Below are 18,009 nucleotides of genomic sequence, written 5' to 3' on the forward strand. Positions count from 1 at the left end.
AATACACAATGGAGTACTATGTGGCAATGAGAAAGAATGAAATATGGCCCTTTGTAGCAACGTGGATGGAACTGGAGAGTGTTATGCTAAGTGAAATAAGCCATACAGAGAAAGACAGATACCATATGTTTTCACTCTTATGTGGATCCTGAGGAACTTAACAGGAACCCATGGGGGAGGGGAAGGAAAAAAAAAAAAAAGAGAGAGAGAGGTTAGAGTGGGAGAAAGACAAAGCATAAGAGACTCTTAAAAATTGAGAACAAACTGAGGGCTGATGGGGGGTGGGAGGGAGGGGAGGGTGGGTGACGGGTACTGAAGAGGGCATCTTTTGGGATGAGCACTGGATGTTGTATGGAAACCAATTTGACAGTAAATTTCATATATTTAAAAAAAAAACAAAAATAAGCTCAAAGAACAGATCCTACTGGATAAGAAAACAATATATATAATAAAAAGAACATCAGAGACCAATACTAAGCAGATGGGTTATATTTTATTCAGAAACATTAAAAGGGAAAAATCAAGTTTAGAAATCTCACATGTGTAACGAAAGTTAAATGGTAAAACAAAAACTAATTTTTTTAATTGAGAAATACTTTACTCATATTGGGAGAAATACGTAAAAAAGCAGTGGAATGGGTAGAGGGATGTATGCATGTGTCAAAAATCAGCTACCGTATGATTAAGATTTGTGTAACTCATAATATGTGTTATATGAAAAGGAAATAAATGTTTAAAAAAGAATATATGAATTTACTCTGTGAAAAATAGCATTTAAGATCTCTAGAGACCAAGACAGATTATTTAACAAATAAAACTGGGACACTTGGTTAACTTTGGAAAAACAAAGTTAGATCTAACACAAAGGAGGGAAAAAAAGGAAATGAAATGAAACAATTCTTAATGTTATGCATACTAAAGAACAAGAGGAAAGAAATACCAAGGATAAGACTGATTTGAAATATAAACTTATTTAGGTTTAAAAACATCATGAGGGGCACCTGGGTGGTTTAGTCAGTTAAGCATCCGACTCTTGACTTTGGCTCAGGTCATGATCTCACCGTTCATAAGTTCGAGGCCAGCTTCAGGCTCTGTGTGAATGGTGTGGAGCCTGCTTGGGATGCTCTCTCTCCCTCTCTCTACCTCTCCCTCACTTGTGCACATGCTGTCTCTCTCTCAGAATAAATAAATAAACAAAAAAATAAGTAAATAAATAAAAATGTATTGAATGCATTTCAAGGGCAAAGTGCTAGAAGAAAACTACTTTCAGTTAATACAGTGAGGAACTCAAATCAATTAGAAAAACGTAAGTACCCCAGTAGAAAAATAGACAAATAGGCATGATCAAACTTCACGATGGATGAAATATAAAAACTTAAAAACATAAGATAGAATCATCTGAAAAATAATTTTTTTAATGTGAGCATATTTATGTATTTGTCTTGATAATAAGAAAATGCCTAAATTGTGCTCAATCTATGCATCATTTAAAACCACAGGTAGCCATGTTAAAAAGAAGCTTCCAAAAAGCTAATGAATCAAATACTTGTGAGAAGTGGCTAGAACAGTACCTAGCACAGGGAGGCAGTCAGCCAGTATGTGAATAGTTAGTTGTGGTATGTGTATCATAAATAGCAAGTTGACCAATTTCCCTAATTTACAAAAATCTCTTAATATCAATTAACAAAAACAACCCAATTGGGAGAAAATGATAAAGAGCATCAGCGGTTTTTTACCAAGGAAAGTAGTCAATAAACATGAACAGAAGTTCAGCGTAATAAATACATGAAAATTAGGGGTGCCTGGGCGGCTCAATTGGTTAAGCGTCCAACTGTTGATGTCCGTTCAGGTCATGATCTGGCAGTTAATGAGTTCGAGCCCCACATCGGGCTCTATGCTGATGGTGGAGAGCCTGCTTGGGATTCTGTCTCTGCCGCTCCCCCGTTTGTGCTTTCTCTCTCTCTCAAAATAAATAAACATAAAAAAAATTTTTTTAATAAGTAAATGAAAGTTAAAGTGACAGTAAACAATTTTCTCTTTGAGTAACAAAAGATTATTAGTGGGTTTTCTAGTGTACTTGCATACATGTTGCAAGCACATATGCATACACACACACACACACACACCCAAAGACAATAAAGTTTGATCCTGATGTGGTAAGTGTAGTCTGCTGTTAGGAGTGCTAAAAGAACACAAAGATATATTAGTTTATTGTGTATTATGTATGTATAAATAAGGAACATTGGCAATTAATGTATTAAAGCCTATTTTGACCTTTTTTGAGCATATATATTTGAAAAGAAACCACTCATATCTTTATACGTATGGGCATTTGTATATTCAGGCATTATATATATGGGATAGTCAACAACCATCTTAATAGACTTTAATGTAGAATCTTTAAATAGAGTCTTGATTTATTATGATGGCCAGAACTCATTGAATTTTAAATGTTAAAAGCTATGTTCTATCCACTAAGATTACAATTACTACATAGAAAATTTAATCCCCAGTTGAAGTGTTTCAGTTTTGTTAAAATTTTAAATTTTTGTATCATTTTCTTATACATTTTCTGAAAGATATTTCTATAAGTAGCATGTTTTCTTCTAGAGAAAGAAAGAATAATGATCTTGGCTGTTAGGCCAAAAGTAATCTTCAGAATTACTAATCAAAAATAAAAAGGTTAAAGTTGGACATGAATGAAAGATGAACATGTTCTGAAACTTTTTTGGATTTAGCGGTTATCCTAGAACCACACCACTTCTGGTAGGAATGAGTTTGACTTCGGGATGCCTGGGGGGGGCTCAGTTGGTTAAGCATTCGACTTCGGCTCAGGTCATGATCTCACGGTTCGTGTGGGTTCAAGCCCCACATCCCGCCCTGTGCTGACGGCTCAGAGCCTGGAGCCTGCTTCGGATTCAATGTCTCCCTCGCTGCTCCTCCCCCAGTCATGCTTTATCTCAAAAATGAATAAACATTAAAAAAAATTTTTTTTTAATGTGTTTGACTTATCTGAACTTAAACTCTATTGAAAGTTGATAATTTTTCAGCATTTCTGCTGTCTGCCACATCAACTTTAAAATTTGATAAAAGTCTTGGGGCGCCTGGGTGGCTCAGTCGGTTGAGCGTCTGACTTCGGCTCAGGTCACGATCTCGCGGTCCGTGAGTTCGAGCCCCACGTCGGGCTCCGTGCTGACAGCTCAGAGCCTGGAGCCTGTTTCAGATTCTGTGTCTCCCTCTCTCTCTCTGACCCTCCCCCATTCATGCGCTCTCTCTCTCTCTGTCTCAAAAATAAATAAACGTTAAAAAAAAAAATTAAAAAAAATAAAATTTGATAAAAGTCTTTAAATTAAAAAAAAAAAAAGTCTTTAAGTTATCACCCTGAATGGGGGGCGGGGGGGGTCTGAAATGTACAGCAGTTAAGAAATGGTTGAGAAAAAATGTATTGGGTTGATACAGTGGGTTTTTTTAAAGATTTTATTTTTACGTAATCTCTAACATCCAAAGTGGGGCTCAAACTTACAACTCTGAGATCAAGAGTCACCTCCTTCACTGACTGAGCCCGCCCAAGCACAGTGGACTTTAAATGTTAAGTCATTGGATTATTTATTTACATAGAAAATTCCATACAAAATTAGTCAAAACAAAGCAAACTGCAAAAGATTATTATATAAATGTAATTTTATAATGGTTTTAGAATTTAAGAAACTGTTGAAACATTCTTGTGTATTTTATGTGAAAAAATTCTTTGCATTGTGGTTTTCCTTCTGGTAAAGCTAATTAATAATAGATCAAGTAAATCAGCTAAAATGTGTGATACTGTATATTAACACATGAAATTCTATGTCGAAATCTTTTCAACCTGGTCTTTAACAGCAGTCATACATGACATTTTAGAGTACATCTATAAATGGTTTCCTAATTGTGTTATTATTGTACCCTATATTTTTTTTATGAAGGCGTCATCTCTTTCAACATATAAAATAGCAGAACAAGATTTTTCTTATTTCTTTCCTGATGATCCACCCACATTTATCTTCAGTCCTGCTAACAGAAGAAGAGGGAGACCTCCCAAACGAGTATCTATTAGCCAGGTAAGTAGAGAATGGATAAAAACTACATTGTAGCTCTTAATAAAACTATTCATAATCAAGAGCAGTGTTTGGCTCCCCTCACCCACATAGCTTTAGGAAGGAACACATTCCTTCATATACAGTGTATGTACTGTGCATTGAAAACTACTTAGCAGTGAGGCCTGTAGAAGTCTCAAGTGTGAATTAGACATAGCTTTAATGCCACAGGGATTTTATACCAAAGTGGAAGCAAGCATATAAGCAGTTACTGAAATACAGGGAATAAATCATGGAATCAAAACATGAAGAACGTTTAAAAAATATGAAATAATAAAAATATCACACTAAACAGGTTACACACCATTATGCTTACAAGAAGTACCATAAAAATAAATCCTTTTGGGGCGCCTGGGTAGCTCAGTTGGTTGCGTGACCGACTTTGGCTCAGGTCATGATCTCGCAGTTTTTGAGTTCAAGCTCCGCGTTGGCTCTGTGCTGACAGCTCAGAGCCTGAAGCCTACTTCAGATTATGTGTCTCCCCCTCTCTCTACCCTTCCCCTGCTCACGCTCTGTGTCTGTCTCTCAATAGTAAATAAATGTTAAAAAAAATTTTTTTAATAAAAATAAAATAAAACCTTTTGACATTATTAACATTTACCACAAGAATATTTTTGACATGCACTTCTTTCATATTTGATGTCTACGCCATTTAGTTTATAAGGTACCTTAGAAAAATTTTTGTTTTTTCTAATGCATATATTTAAGGCTGTCCTTGTAGATTACCAGTTGTTTTTCCTGGGAGGTTTTTGTACTAATTTGTAGAACTATAGAGCTAACCTCATATTCTGTATGTTACTATGATTAAAGTTACTAAAGTTTTGTTAGGCTTAGAATAAAACCTCATTGTAGTATAAGGAAAGTATAATTGATGAGAGTGTTTAAAACTTTATTATTATTGTAAGAACAAGGCAGACCATCTGTCTGAAAAGTTGTGGTGTTCTATAACTAGTTTCTCTGTTTGTTTTTTTAGGAAGACAGTGTTGTTAATAAACAAACAATTGCAGGTTATAAGAACAAAGCTACTAAAGAAAGAGACAAACTTTTGAAGCAAGAAGAAATGAAGTCACTGGGTGAGTTTTAACATTCTCTTCAAAAACTGTTTAGGTACAGGAAAGAATATTTCTCTTGCTTTCTGAAATGGCATATTTCTGTTATTTGGGTTTTTTCTTTTTTTCCTTGTAAGCATAAATATTTCTTGCCCCTTAGGTATCTATAAATTTTTATGATGAATAAAATCCTGTGTTCATCTCTTAAAACAATATTTCAAGGGAGAGCATATCCCCTGTTAAACCAAGCTAATGCTTAGATTAAGCACAAATTGGAGTTTCCATGGCTTACAGACTGTTTGGGGCCATTTTTTTGCTTTATAAAACAGTGCTTTCCAGACGTGACTGTACATATGAATCACTTGGGAATCTTATTAAAATGAAGATTCTGAATTAGTAGGTCTGGGTGGGAGAAGAGATTCTGCTTTTCTAAAAAGGTGATACTTTGCTCCTGGTCTTAGGACCAGGGCTTCAAAGCAGAGCTTTGAAATAGCAGGTATGTTTGTCCCTGGTCAGTAGTTTGTCTTAAATGCAGCCAACTTGCTTTCCCATTTGAATCACCTGCTGGCTTCCTCCAGCAGTTTACAACACCTGAGTCTACTGATCCCATTTAACCATAAATTATTTCAGGAATTCTTTTGTTACATTAAAAAATGTGTTGTTTTCTGTCTGTGAACAGTTCTAAGTTTGACCTTCTCTACAGCTTTTGAAAAGGCTAAATTAAAAAGAGAAAAAGCAGATGCCCTAGAAGCAAAGAAAAAAGAAAAGGAAGATAAAGAGAAAAAGAAGGAAGAATTGAAGAAAATTGTTGAAGAAGAGAGACTGAAGAAGAAAGAAGAAAAAGAGAGACTTAAAATTGAAAGAGAAAAGGTATTCATTCAAGTATTTTAGCTATGCTGTCTATATAATAGTATTTTACATATTTAAATTCATAGTTAATTTTTAAATGCTTTTACCACTTTGATTCACATTTCTAGTTGTTCATAGAGTGCTGGATAAACACTTGTTGATTTATCTCTCTTTTGCTTTGGAAAATTTAGTAATTTAAGGTTCAACATGTAAATACATGGCCTTTACACCCTAAAGCCCCTTAAGTACAATTTTAAAGTTGATTTTCTTCATTATTTAGACTTTTTAATTTAGGGAAAATGATATGCATAAAACTTGCAAAAGTAAAATATGTGATTAGAAAAAATACAATAAGATCAAGACCCCTGGTTGGCTCAGTCAGTTAAGTGTCCAACTCTTGATTTCAGTTCAGGTCATGATCCCAGGGTTGTGGGATCAAGCCCCGTGTCAGGCTCCATACTGAGCCTGGAGCCTACTTAAGATTCTCATTCTCTCTCTCCCTCCCTCCCCCCTTTTCTCTCTCCCCCGCTCTTGCTCTTTCCAAACAAAAAAACAAAATCTGCAAATAACAAGAAAGAGTGTTCTTATTCTCCTTGAAGAATAAAGTATCTGTAAAAATAGATTGCTCAGCAAATCTCTTATAATCTTTAGTAGTAGATATTCCCTAGAGAATTCTGTAGCTGTTTTCTTCCAGAGTCAGTCAGTGTCCTTGGGTTTCTGGGATATTTACAAGTGGCCCTAGATGATCCTGTTACACACTGTGCTCATTTAAATTGCCTGTAGTTTCTTGAACTGTTTCAAATAGGCCATTGGTTAGGATGGGGATGGAAGTATCTAATACATGTACACTCCAGAAAATTTAGAAGGGGGCACCAGGGTGGCTCAGTTGGTTAAGCATCACACTTCAGCTCAGGTCATGATCTTGAGGTTCATGGGTTCAAGCCCCATGTTGGGCCATCAGGCTCTGTGATGACAGCTCGGAACCTGGAGCCTGCTTCAGATTCTGTGTCTCCCTCTCTCTGTCCCTCCTGCTCGTGTTCTATCTCAAAAATAAATAGACATTAAAAACAATTTAAAAAGGAAAGAAAAGCAAGTGTACTTAAAAAAAATATTAGAAGAAAACCACTTGTAATCTAAATGGTAATGTTTAGAGGTAGCATTTTTTTTTTTTTTTTTTTTTGGAACGAGAGAGAACACAAGTAGGGGAGGGGCAGAAACAAAGAGGGAGGCATCATCCGAAACAGACTCCAGGCTCTGAGCTTTCTTCCCAGAGCCCAGTGCATAGCTGGAACCCATGAGTTGCAAGATTATGAACTAAACCAAAGTCGGACACCTGACTGAGCCACCCGGGTGCCCTGAGATCGCATTTTCTCCTAACACTTTGATTAATTTATTTCTAATCTTTATTCTGGGCCCTAAAAAAGAGAGATACAGCATTTATAATTTTGTATTTTTGTTTATTTAACATTATTGTAGGGCTGCTGGGTAGCTCAGTCTTAAGTGTCCAACTCTTGATTTTGGCTCCGGTCACTATCTCTCGTTTCATGAGATCAAATCCTACATTGGGCTCTGCGCTGACAGTCTGGAGCCTACTTGGGGTTCTTTCTTTCTCCCCGTCTACCCCTTTCCTGCTTGCATGTGTACACATGCATATGCTCTCTCTCCCCCTTAAAATAAATAAAAATTTTAAAAACACGTTTTTAAAAATGTTGTAAGCATACTTTCATGCTTAAATAAATAAACTAAGGTGGAATTTTTAGTGACTGTGTAACAGTTAATCAAATAGATACAGGTAAGTGCTTTATAATTTTTGCTCATAAATGATGATACCCGTTCAAATTTATGAATAAGAGTCTTTCCTATTTTTGGATTATGTCCCTGGATAAATTTGTAGAAGTAGAATCTTATGTCAAAGGGTAGGAACATTTTAAAAACTTTCTATACAAACATATGTGGATATTTGTTTGCTAAACATGTGCTTATTTACATTCTTAGCAACAATGATTGAGAACACCCATCTTATTACATCCTACAAGAATTATCTGGGGTGGGGAGTGGAAGACTTAGTACAGCAGACTATTTAAAGCACAATGAATAAGTTCTGTAACTGTCTCTAGTCACTTTATGTTAAAAATTTGGTAAGTGCACATCTATTACCTTCAGTGGTCCTAAATTTCAAAGGAAGAGAATAATATTAACATACGTTAAACATTTATTGGAAAATAAGTATATAATGTAATAAATAAAAATTATTTATACTCTGCTTCACTGGAGACTTTTTAGGGTCATTATTTACCTTGCAGTTTCAAATACCAGAACCAAGAAGTATCAAAAGACCAAGTGAGCAAGAGAAATGGTCGGGAATAAAAGAAAAAGAAGTCCACCAACTGTGTTCTGATAATTGCTTTTACTTACTGGTCCCTCTGTGTATCCCTAAGCTGTTAGGGTTAAATGAATCTTGAAAATAACAACTATATTTCAAATATAGGAGGAGGTTTTATTTTAGGTACTCTAATAATTTGTTACTTTACTTTGTCAGGATTTAATTGATTTGAAATAGAGCTGCTGTAGGCAGAGTCAGATTGAATTAATATTTATCCAGGAGCTACTATGTGTGAGACATTTTCCATATTTATAGCAGTTGTATTGGCAGGTGTTGTTTTGATCAGTGGTTCTAACACTTTAGCATGCATCAGAATCACCAGAAAGATTTAATGAAAACATCAACTGTTGGGGCACCTGAGTGGCTCAGTCTGTTGAGTGTCCGACTTTGGCTCAGGTCATGATCCCACTGTTCATGGGTTCAGGCCCCATGTCGGGCTCTGTGTTGATGGCTTGGAGCCTGGAGCCTGCTTTGGATTCTGTGTCTGCCTCTATCTCTGCCCCTCCCCCACACGTGTGCATGCGTGCTCTCTCTCTCTCTCTCTCTCAAAAATGAATAAACATTTAAAAAGTGAAAAACACACAAACAAGCAAAATCAACTCTTGGTCCCAACCCCAGAATTCCTTGTTCAGTAGGTATGGGATGGGGCCCAGCTATTTGTAATTCTTACAAGTTCTCAGGTGATAATGATGCTGCTTTACAAGGTTCTTAGAAGTGGGGTGCCTGGGTGGCTCAGTTGGTTGAATGTCCGACTTCGGCTCAGGTCATGATCTCGGGGTTTGTGAGCTCGAGCCCCGCATCAGGCTGTGTGCTAACAGCTTGGAGCCTGGAGCTGCTTTGGATTCTGTGTCTTCCTCTCTCTCTGCCCCTCACCTGCTTGCAGTCTCTCTCTCTCTCTCAAAAATAAATAAACATTAAAAAAAGTTTTTTAAAAAGCCAAAGTTCTTATAAGAAACTTTATGAACCTTTTGTTTTAGGAAAGAGAAAAATTACGTGAAGAAAAACGGAAATATATGGAATACTTAAAACAGTGGAGTAAACCTAGAGAAGATATGGAATGTGACGATCTTAAGGTATAAGTATGTTATGTGATGTTTCACGCCCATGCTCTGTGTGCCCTATGTGGCTTTGCTGATGAAATTTTTCTTTCATAGTGGCTTCTTCATATTTAAGAGGAATAGCCAATTAACCAAATGCTATATTTAGAGTTCCAAAACAGCATTATTAGTATTTTGTAACAAACTTTGATAATGCTTCTTATTCCTCAGACTTAATGGGTCATTTGTGTGATCGTTGGTAATCCAGTATTATCATTCATCTCAGTTTATAAAGAACCATTTCTAAGTTCAGTAGACAGTGGATTAATTCTATTCTATATCCTAAGGAAATCCTGCATTGAAGATAATATTGGCACAGCTAATGCCTGATCTGAGAATCTTAGGTTAAAAGTCCCTCTTAACTAGAAAATGCAGTGAGAAATATACTTTAGCCCAAAGTTGTTCTTAGTTCAATAAAGAAAAAAGTCCCTAGTGACTGTGATTTAATAAAGCTGGAATAAGGCCAAGACACACATCATTTTAAAAGTTCCAGGGCGCCTGGGTGTCTCGGTCATGATCTCGCAGTTTCGTGGGTTTGAGCCCCACATCAGGCTCTGTGCTGACAATGTGAAGCCTACTTGGGATTCTCTCTCTCTGCCCTTTCCCCACTGACACTGTCTGTGTCTCTCTCAAAAATAAACTTGTAAAAAAAAAAAAAATACGGGGCTCCTGGGTGGCGCAGTCGGTTAAGCGTCCGACTTCAGCCAGGTCACGATCTCGCGGTCCGTGAGTTCGAGCCCCGCGTCAGGCTCTGGGCTGATGGCTCGGAGCCTGGAGCCTGTTTCCGATTCTGTGTCTCCCTCTCTCTCTGCCCCTCCCCCGTTCATGCTCTGTCTCTCTCTGTCCCAAAAATAAATAAAAAACGTTGAAAAAAAAAATTAAAAAAAAAAATAAATAAACTTGTAAAACAATTTTTAAGAAGTTCCAAAGGTGATTGTGATAAACATCTAGGGTTGAGAACCACTAGTCTACATGAAATAAATCTTACTAGGTAAAGAGTATGTATCTATTATAATTTTCTGTAATTGGCTCAAATAGTTATATAAATTATTTGATCTTTCAGGAACTTCCAGAACCAACTCCAGTGAAGACTAGACTACCTCCTGAAATCTTTGGTGATGCTCTGATGGTTCTGGAGTTTCTTAATGCTTTTGGGGAACTTTTTGATCTTCAAGATGAGTTTCCTGAGGGAGTTACCCTAGGCAAGTGCAATTGCTGTGTTAGAGTTCACCCTAAAATTAGTGGCTTAAAGTAATAAATTATTATCTCTCAAAATTCTGTGGTCAGTGGACTTAGCTGTCCAACCCTTTCTTGGAGTCTCTCATGTGGTTACAGAGAGTGACTGGGACTGGAGTCCTCTGAAGGCTTACCTGGCTGGATGGTCAAGATAGCTTCCTCACACACATGCCTGGTACTCAGTGCTCCTCCACGTGGCATCCCACTCCGTCAGAGTAGCCTACACTTGTTATGTGGCAGCTAAGGACTCCAAGAAGAAGAGAACAGAAACTGCCAGCCTTCTTAAAGGCTAGGCCTGGAACTGGCAAGCCTTGTTTCTGTCATAGTCCATTGGTCAGGCCTGCTGGGATTCAAGGGAGTGGAGGAATAGACTCCTTGAGGGTATCATGGTTTATGTTAAGTGTAGGGAAGGATGTTAAGTGTAGGGAAGGAAGGAATTGACATCAGCCATATTTTGAGATAAGTTATGCCTGCCTTTGATTTGTGATTCTGTATTGACTCTGTACTTTTCCTTTGTGTAAACATTATAATAACTACATTGATTGAGGAGGGCTTTGGATCCCATTTTGGCTTTTGAATTGTCAAATACCAAAATAGTTTTCTTAAAATAGAGACCCTCAAAGACAGAATTATAATGCCACTCTTATTTTAAGAAGAGTATATTCTTCAGGAGGGCTTTCACATTCCCTCAATTTCTCTTTATGAGCTGGGTGAGGCATGCATCATGTGCCTCAGAGATCAAGGTCTAAACAATACTGGTTTAGGTAAGATAAATTAGATAAACAATTGTGACTTGGATACAACATTAGGATCATAAAAAAATTTAGATTTTAAAATTTTAAATAAAGGATTACATCTAATATTAATGATTACCTCTCCTATGCACTGTTTGGTAAACGGTAATGTCCCACATAGCTCCTGAGAGCAGCGGGGCAACAGTAACAAATCTTTGCGTTGTTATTCAAATTAGAATAAAATTATAATTTTTAATTTGTGCCTTAATTTGCACCTGAAGTTTAAACTTAAGGTGAAATATTGTATTGATTTGCTGAGGCTGACTTGACTTTCTTGAATATAGTGATTTTTGGCTTAATGGTTTTATTTTATTGTAATCATTATAAATTGTTTTTAGACTTTGCCTTGGATAATACTCTACTTCGATAAATGGACACTTAAAAAAATAATTGCACAGGCTGTTGTCGATTAAAATGTTTATTGTTCCAATGGAGTTGTTTTTTCAGTGCATGAACAGAACTTTAAATTCATTTTAAACATTTTATTCACAGAAGTATTAGAGGAAGCTCTTGTAGGAAATGACAGTGAAGGCCCACTATGTGAATTGCTTTTTTTCTTCCTGACTGCCATCTTCCAGGCGATAGCTGAAGAAGAAGAGGAAGTAGCCAAAGAGCAAATAACAGATGCAGACACCAAAGGTCAGAATTCAGTATTCTTGTTGATTGATAGTAGCTCTGTAGCTTTGAAACTGATTTTTAAACGTTATTTTAAGATTAACCTCGCTTTTACAGTTCTAAAATATAGCTGTCCAAGTTACCCAATTCCTGAGTCATATACTAACAATACATTATCAGTTGTTTTATAAAAACTTTGTTTTAATGTATCCTGTTTCTGGGGCGCCTGGGTGGCTCAGTCAGCTAATGTATCCTGTTTCTGAAGACCTTAAAATATCTACCTCTGCCCCCAATCGGTCTTGCTTTTTATTCTTTTAGATTTCTCCTATGATTTAGTAACATTACGGATTTCATTGACCAGTATCTGTAATTGCAAGAGATTGTGCTAAATGGCACTGATTTCTTTGCCTCCACCTAAGGAAATACTTTAATTATTGTTATCAGTACTTTAAGTTGAAAATACTGTTGCTGATTTCATTTGAGACGTGAAAGTTTTTAGATGAGAGTTAAGTAAAATTTAGTTTTTATTTCACCAACAGTTTGAACTAGAAATTTTGCTGTTTAAATGCTATGCACTTAAATATCTAGGGTCAGCATGTGGTACATATTAACGTAGGAATAATTCTTAGAGAAACCCTTTTTTATTTTTAAAATGGAGTATGTTCACTATTTTGTTTAGGACTTCATCAGAGGAATTGTTAAACATTTGTATGATTTGGCTTCCTGAATTACACTCTTCATGAACTTTGCCATATCACATTAGACATTGTTTAAAATATCTATAAACTATTTTAGTGTATTGCATAAAAATTCACAATAAGATAATTTTGGGGAGACATTTTTTTTTTTTAATTTTTTTTTTCAACGTTTATTTATTTTTGGGACAGAGAGAGACAGAGCATGAACGGGGGAGGGTCAGAGAGAGAGGGAGACACAGAATCGGAAACAGGCTCCAGGCTCTGAGCCATCAGCCCAGAGCCTGACGCGGGGCTAGCCTGACGCGGGGCTCGAACTCACGGACTGCGAGGTCGTGACCTGGCTGAAGTCGGACGCTTAACCGACTGCGCCACCCAGGCGCCCCTGGGGAGACATTTTGATAGCAGTCTTGATACAAAAAGATGGGACATTCTTCCATTCAGATAGTATTGTTGACCTTAGATAATTTGAGCTCATTTTTTAATGCCTGATTCATGAAGCAACAGGATCATCAATATGCATCCAGTGTTGTTTTGTTTTTCTTTTACAGCCTAAGTTCAAGCAAAATATTTTCTCTAACTTGAGTGCTAATCACCATATACCCCTTATCAAGGTCATTTTAACAATGCTGTCCCCTTTATCATCTCAGATGACTTAGTCCATAAAATGAGACTCTACTAAGGGGAAGATAGAAGGGCAAACAATTCATAAAAATCTAAAGATTTTTCTAACATAACCAGTACCAGCACTAAAGATGGATTATCTAAGACAGAAAATGTGGCAAATATTCATTCTTTTAGCCACTAGATTGTCTTAAGGACCAATAATATCACAGGGCTGTGGACCAAGTTCTGACCTTAACACAAGGTATAAGTCTGTATTTAACTCAGGATTTGAAGCAGGTGAATTTTGTAGTTTTGTACTGTTGGGAAAAAGTGGGGTGAAAGGAAATTATGTTGGAAAATCAGCTAGTGTAAAGAAAAAAAATGTATATAGATATTGGTGTTTGTATTGCCATTGTATTTTGTTTCCATGATTTGTTTGATCTGTAATTTTTATAACTCTAGTCCTGTACAGGATTGCAGATAAATACTAATACAAATTAATAATTTGTATTAAATAATACAAGAATAAGTATTAAAATAATACTTATTATACCCCAGAATAAGTATTGGCCATTAAATAAAGGTTTTAATGCACCTTTTGAAGATAGTTATTTAAATGTTAGGGAGCGGAAAAAACATGCTTTGGAATTTTAACACCCTTGTCTGCTTCCTGTTGTATTGGCTACATTTTATATAATTATTACAGTTTCACTAAGTACTCTAGGCTGTTCTCCCAGGTATTTTCCACATGTTCCTCCTATCTCTGTAACAAAAAAGCTTTTCCACAGTTCTCCTGAAAACAAGTGACATAAGATACTGTATATGCATTATTTCATTTAATTCTCATACCCCCTTGTGGTATAGATAGGTAGGTATAATAGGCAGATCATTATTAATTATTTTCTGCCTTTACTTATAAAGAAATTTAGTCTTAAGGAGTTTAATTAACTTGCCCAAAGACACATGGCTCATAAGAAAGTGATGGGATAGAGATTCAGGAAGTCTGCTCTGAAGCCTCATAATGCCTATACTATATTGCTTCATGATATGGCAGAGATGTTGAAAATTTGAATATTTGTTTCCCTAGCATTGCCTATAAAATTATCTGTCTTCAAAAAGATTTAAATCCTTTGGCCTTTAGGCTCCCTTTTTTTATGTCAAATCTTGGAAATTTGGGCAATTTTTAAAATCTTACATTAAAATTTTCAATTCCTCTCTTTAGTCTTACATCATGAACTTGGAAGCCCTTCAAAGTATGGGAACAAGAGCATCCTCCTTACATAGCATAGTTTTGTGTATTTGCTAAGATATCATTGTTTAGTGTTGGAATTGTAGATTCTAGATTACTCTGATGATAAATGTAACTTTAAGATAATCATAACAGACACAGTTCAGCTGTACAGTGGAGCCTTGAAGAACACAGGGGTTAGGAATGACAGCTCTCCTCACCCCTAGCTGAAAAATGCACATAAAACTTTTGGCTGCCCCCCAAACTTAACTACTAATAGCCTACTGTTGACTGGCAGCCTTACTGATAATAGAAACAGTTCATCAATACATGTTTTGTATATTATATGTATTAAATGCTGTGTTCTTATAATAAAGTAAGGTGGAAAAAAGAAAATGTTATAGAGAAAATACATTTATAGTACTGTTCTATAAAAAATCCACTTATAAGTGGCCCCACAGAATTCAAACACATGTTGTTCAAAGGTCAACTGTATTCTCTTGGTATGATATACCCAACTGACTGTCTCTAAGTGAATCCTAGAGTAATAATACAGTTTCTTGAGAGTGTCATTTGGCAAATAATTGAGTTAAAGAATACATTTTACTTTTTTTTAAGTAGGCTCCATGCCCAACATGGGGCTTGAACTCACAACCCTGAGATTAAGAGTCACGTGCTTTACCGACTGAGCCAGCCAGGCACCCCTACATATTTTAACATGCTACGTGAACACAATTAAAAGTAAACTGTTGGGGCGCCTGGGTGGCTCAGTCTGTTAAGCGTCTGACTTCAGCTCAGGTCATGATCTCCCAGGTCTGATGGTCTCACAGTTCATGAGTTCCAGCCCTGCTTTGGGCTCTGTGCTGACAGCTCAGAGCCTGGAGCCTGCTTCAGGTTCTGTGTCTCCCCCTCTCTCTGCCCTTCCCCTGCTCGCGCTCTGTGTGTGTGTGTGTGTGTGTGTGTGTGTGTGTGTGTGTGTGTGTGTGTGTGTGTGTGTCTCTCCCCCCTTCTCTCTCTCTCAAAAATAAAAAAATAAACACTAAAAATAATAAAATAAAAATAATAAAAATAATTTTTTAATCAAAAAAAGGTAATCTGTCATGTTTTCGGTTCATTTCCTAAGGCCTTTGTAACTTTGTCCTAGGATATTAAAACTGACTACAGATAAAATAGGTTGAACATGGTAATTGCTGCGAAGGAAGAGGATCAGTTCACTTTTACTGGGACTGTTATTAATATTAGAGTGCCTATTAATTTTGTTTGACTTTACATGTAAAATGAAAATTGAGGAAGTTTTAGCTCTTGTATTTCTCTGGTAAGGAAGATTATAATGTCTCATTTGGACTGGATTCTTGACCTGGTAGGAATAACTCCTGCATATTTGCAATGTTTAGTCAAATAACTTCTCCTGTGTGGCATTGTCTATGCTTTAATGCCATGAAATTGTCAATGATTGTAATCAAACATGATCCCAGAGTTGCCTTTTTCCTTTTAGTAAAGGACAGCAATTCTGTTCTCTGAGGTTCATTTTGTTAGCTTGTGAATTTTTGGAAGGAAAACATAGTAGAAAGATAAGGAACCACAGACAGTTTAGCCCAGTGATTTTTAACTCTAACCCATGGAATACTATGAGTTGTACAGGGATTCCTTGGTGCCACTGCAGGAGAGTTGGAAAAGATGAATGGGCAGGATTATCATCTCCATACCCACTTAACAAAGGAACTTTTATCTCTTTTCTATTGGATTCCCCAAGAAATATTTGAAGAATTTAAAAACCATTGATCTAGATTCACTCCTTTAGGAAAAATGAAGGCAATTAAGTGACTTGTGTAAAGGTTCTGTAACTAGGAACTAGGGGACTGGCAGAGCCAAGACTAGAATATATATGATCTGACTCAGTCTGAAGCTATGCCCACTGTACTATGATATAACAAGAGGTTTTTGTAAGCTTAGAGTTTTTTCATAGTTGACACTTTAAATTTTTTTATCAACAATATATTATAATTAGGAATAATTGCATATGCTAATACTTTAAATACATTTGTGCTAGTAGATTTACTCTAGTCTTGTTTGTAAGCTAGGGATGGTTTTCAAAGTTAAAGCAATTTACTTAGAAAATACAGGGAAATCTCCCTGTGGTTTCTTAGATTGCAGAGTTTTCAAAATATAGGAAATTTAATGAAGAGGATAAATCAATGGTTAAGTGACAGTAGTGCTATCTTTAACTTGTTTTCGTTCTTTTTCTGTGCTGGTTTTTGATGATCACAAACCATACTTTGTTATGATTCAATCCTAAAATATTTATTAAAGATTGGGGGATCTTCAAGTAGATTCTGATTTTCAAAGTAGACTTTTCTAAAGTTGTATTGAGTGAGGAGATTTGTTTTTAATTCTATGCATTTTACCATGTTTTTTGGAATGTGTATGTGCACCTTGTTGGTAACTTGGAAATTGTCTTCTCTGTGTTAACTAAGGAAGATATTAGTGTGCAGTACATGTCTTAGGATTTATAGTCTGAGGTGGACACGAGGCGGGATGTGAATGATGCTTGTTTTACCTAGTGTTGGCTCTTTTGAGGTTCCCGAATGTTAAGCTGTTTGCTGTTTCTTTCATCATTTTAAAAGGGCATTATTCCCAAATATTCCAGCTTTGATCTGCACTAGAATAAAGTATTTATTTCCTTAAAGATTTAACAGAGGCTTTGGATGAAGATGCAGACCCCACAAAATCTGCACTGTCTGCAGTTGCATCTTTGGCAGCTGCATGGCCGCAGTTGCACCAGGGTATGTGTGGGTTTTACTTATTTTTAATTGGATTTTTATTGATAATTTTATTAAGGCGCATTTTACATTGCTAAGGATTCCTTGCTTATATTCTAAATGACTGTTTCATTTTTTAACAACTATAGGCTGCAGTTTGAAAAGCTTGGATCTTGATAGCTGCACTCTTTCTGAAATCCTCAGACTCCACATCTTAGCTTCAGGTGCTGATGTAACGTCAGCAAATGCAAAGTACAGATACCAGAAACGAGGAGGATTTGATGCTACAGATGATGCCTGTATGGAGCTTCGTTTGAGCAATCCCAGTCTAGTGAAGAAACTGTCAAGCACTTCAGTATATGATTTGACACCAGGTAAACTTTGCAAGTTGGAATTTGTATAACGTGCCCCCTTCCTACCCTCTTTTATCTCTTTAGGCCAGAAAACTAGGTGCTGATGAGAAATTTTAGATGATACCAGTTTTAAAAGAAAGAGCAGTCTTAAAAAAATTGTTGGACTACAAATAGTGACCCAGATGGAAACTACTGTTGTTTTCCTATTGGCTTTA

General features: G+C 36.3%; 1 protein-coding gene across 3 annotated transcripts in view; it reads left to right on the forward strand.

Annotated features, from left to right (window-relative positions):
• Positions 1-18,009, forward strand: part of BAZ1A (bromodomain adjacent to zinc finger domain 1A) — a 94,416-nt gene that overhangs the window by 46,080 nt on the left and 30,327 nt on the right. For 2 of the 3 annotated variants that reach the window (XM_086709936.1, XM_086709937.1), the window contains 8 exons: positions 3,960-4,094; positions 5,104-5,203; positions 5,883-6,049; positions 9,389-9,484; positions 10,572-10,710; positions 12,031-12,177; positions 17,370-17,465; positions 17,591-17,815. In XM_086709936.1, the coding sequence (XP_086566062.1) occupies positions 3,960-4,094; positions 5,104-5,203; positions 5,883-6,049; positions 9,389-9,484; positions 10,572-10,710; positions 12,031-12,177; positions 17,370-17,465; positions 17,591-17,815 (1,105 nt within the window). The remainder of the gene's footprint in view (positions 1-3,959; positions 4,095-5,103; positions 5,204-5,882; positions 6,050-9,388; positions 9,485-10,571; positions 10,711-12,030; positions 12,178-17,369; positions 17,466-17,590; positions 17,816-18,009) is intronic. The other variant, XM_086709935.1, reaches the window with a different exon arrangement.

Source organism: Puma concolor, chromosome B3, assembly GCF_028749965.1.
Source record: "Puma concolor isolate L17-30 chromosome B3, mPumCon1.1.hap2, whole genome shotgun sequence".
NCBI lineage: Eukaryota > Metazoa > Chordata > Mammalia > Carnivora > Felidae > Puma > Puma concolor.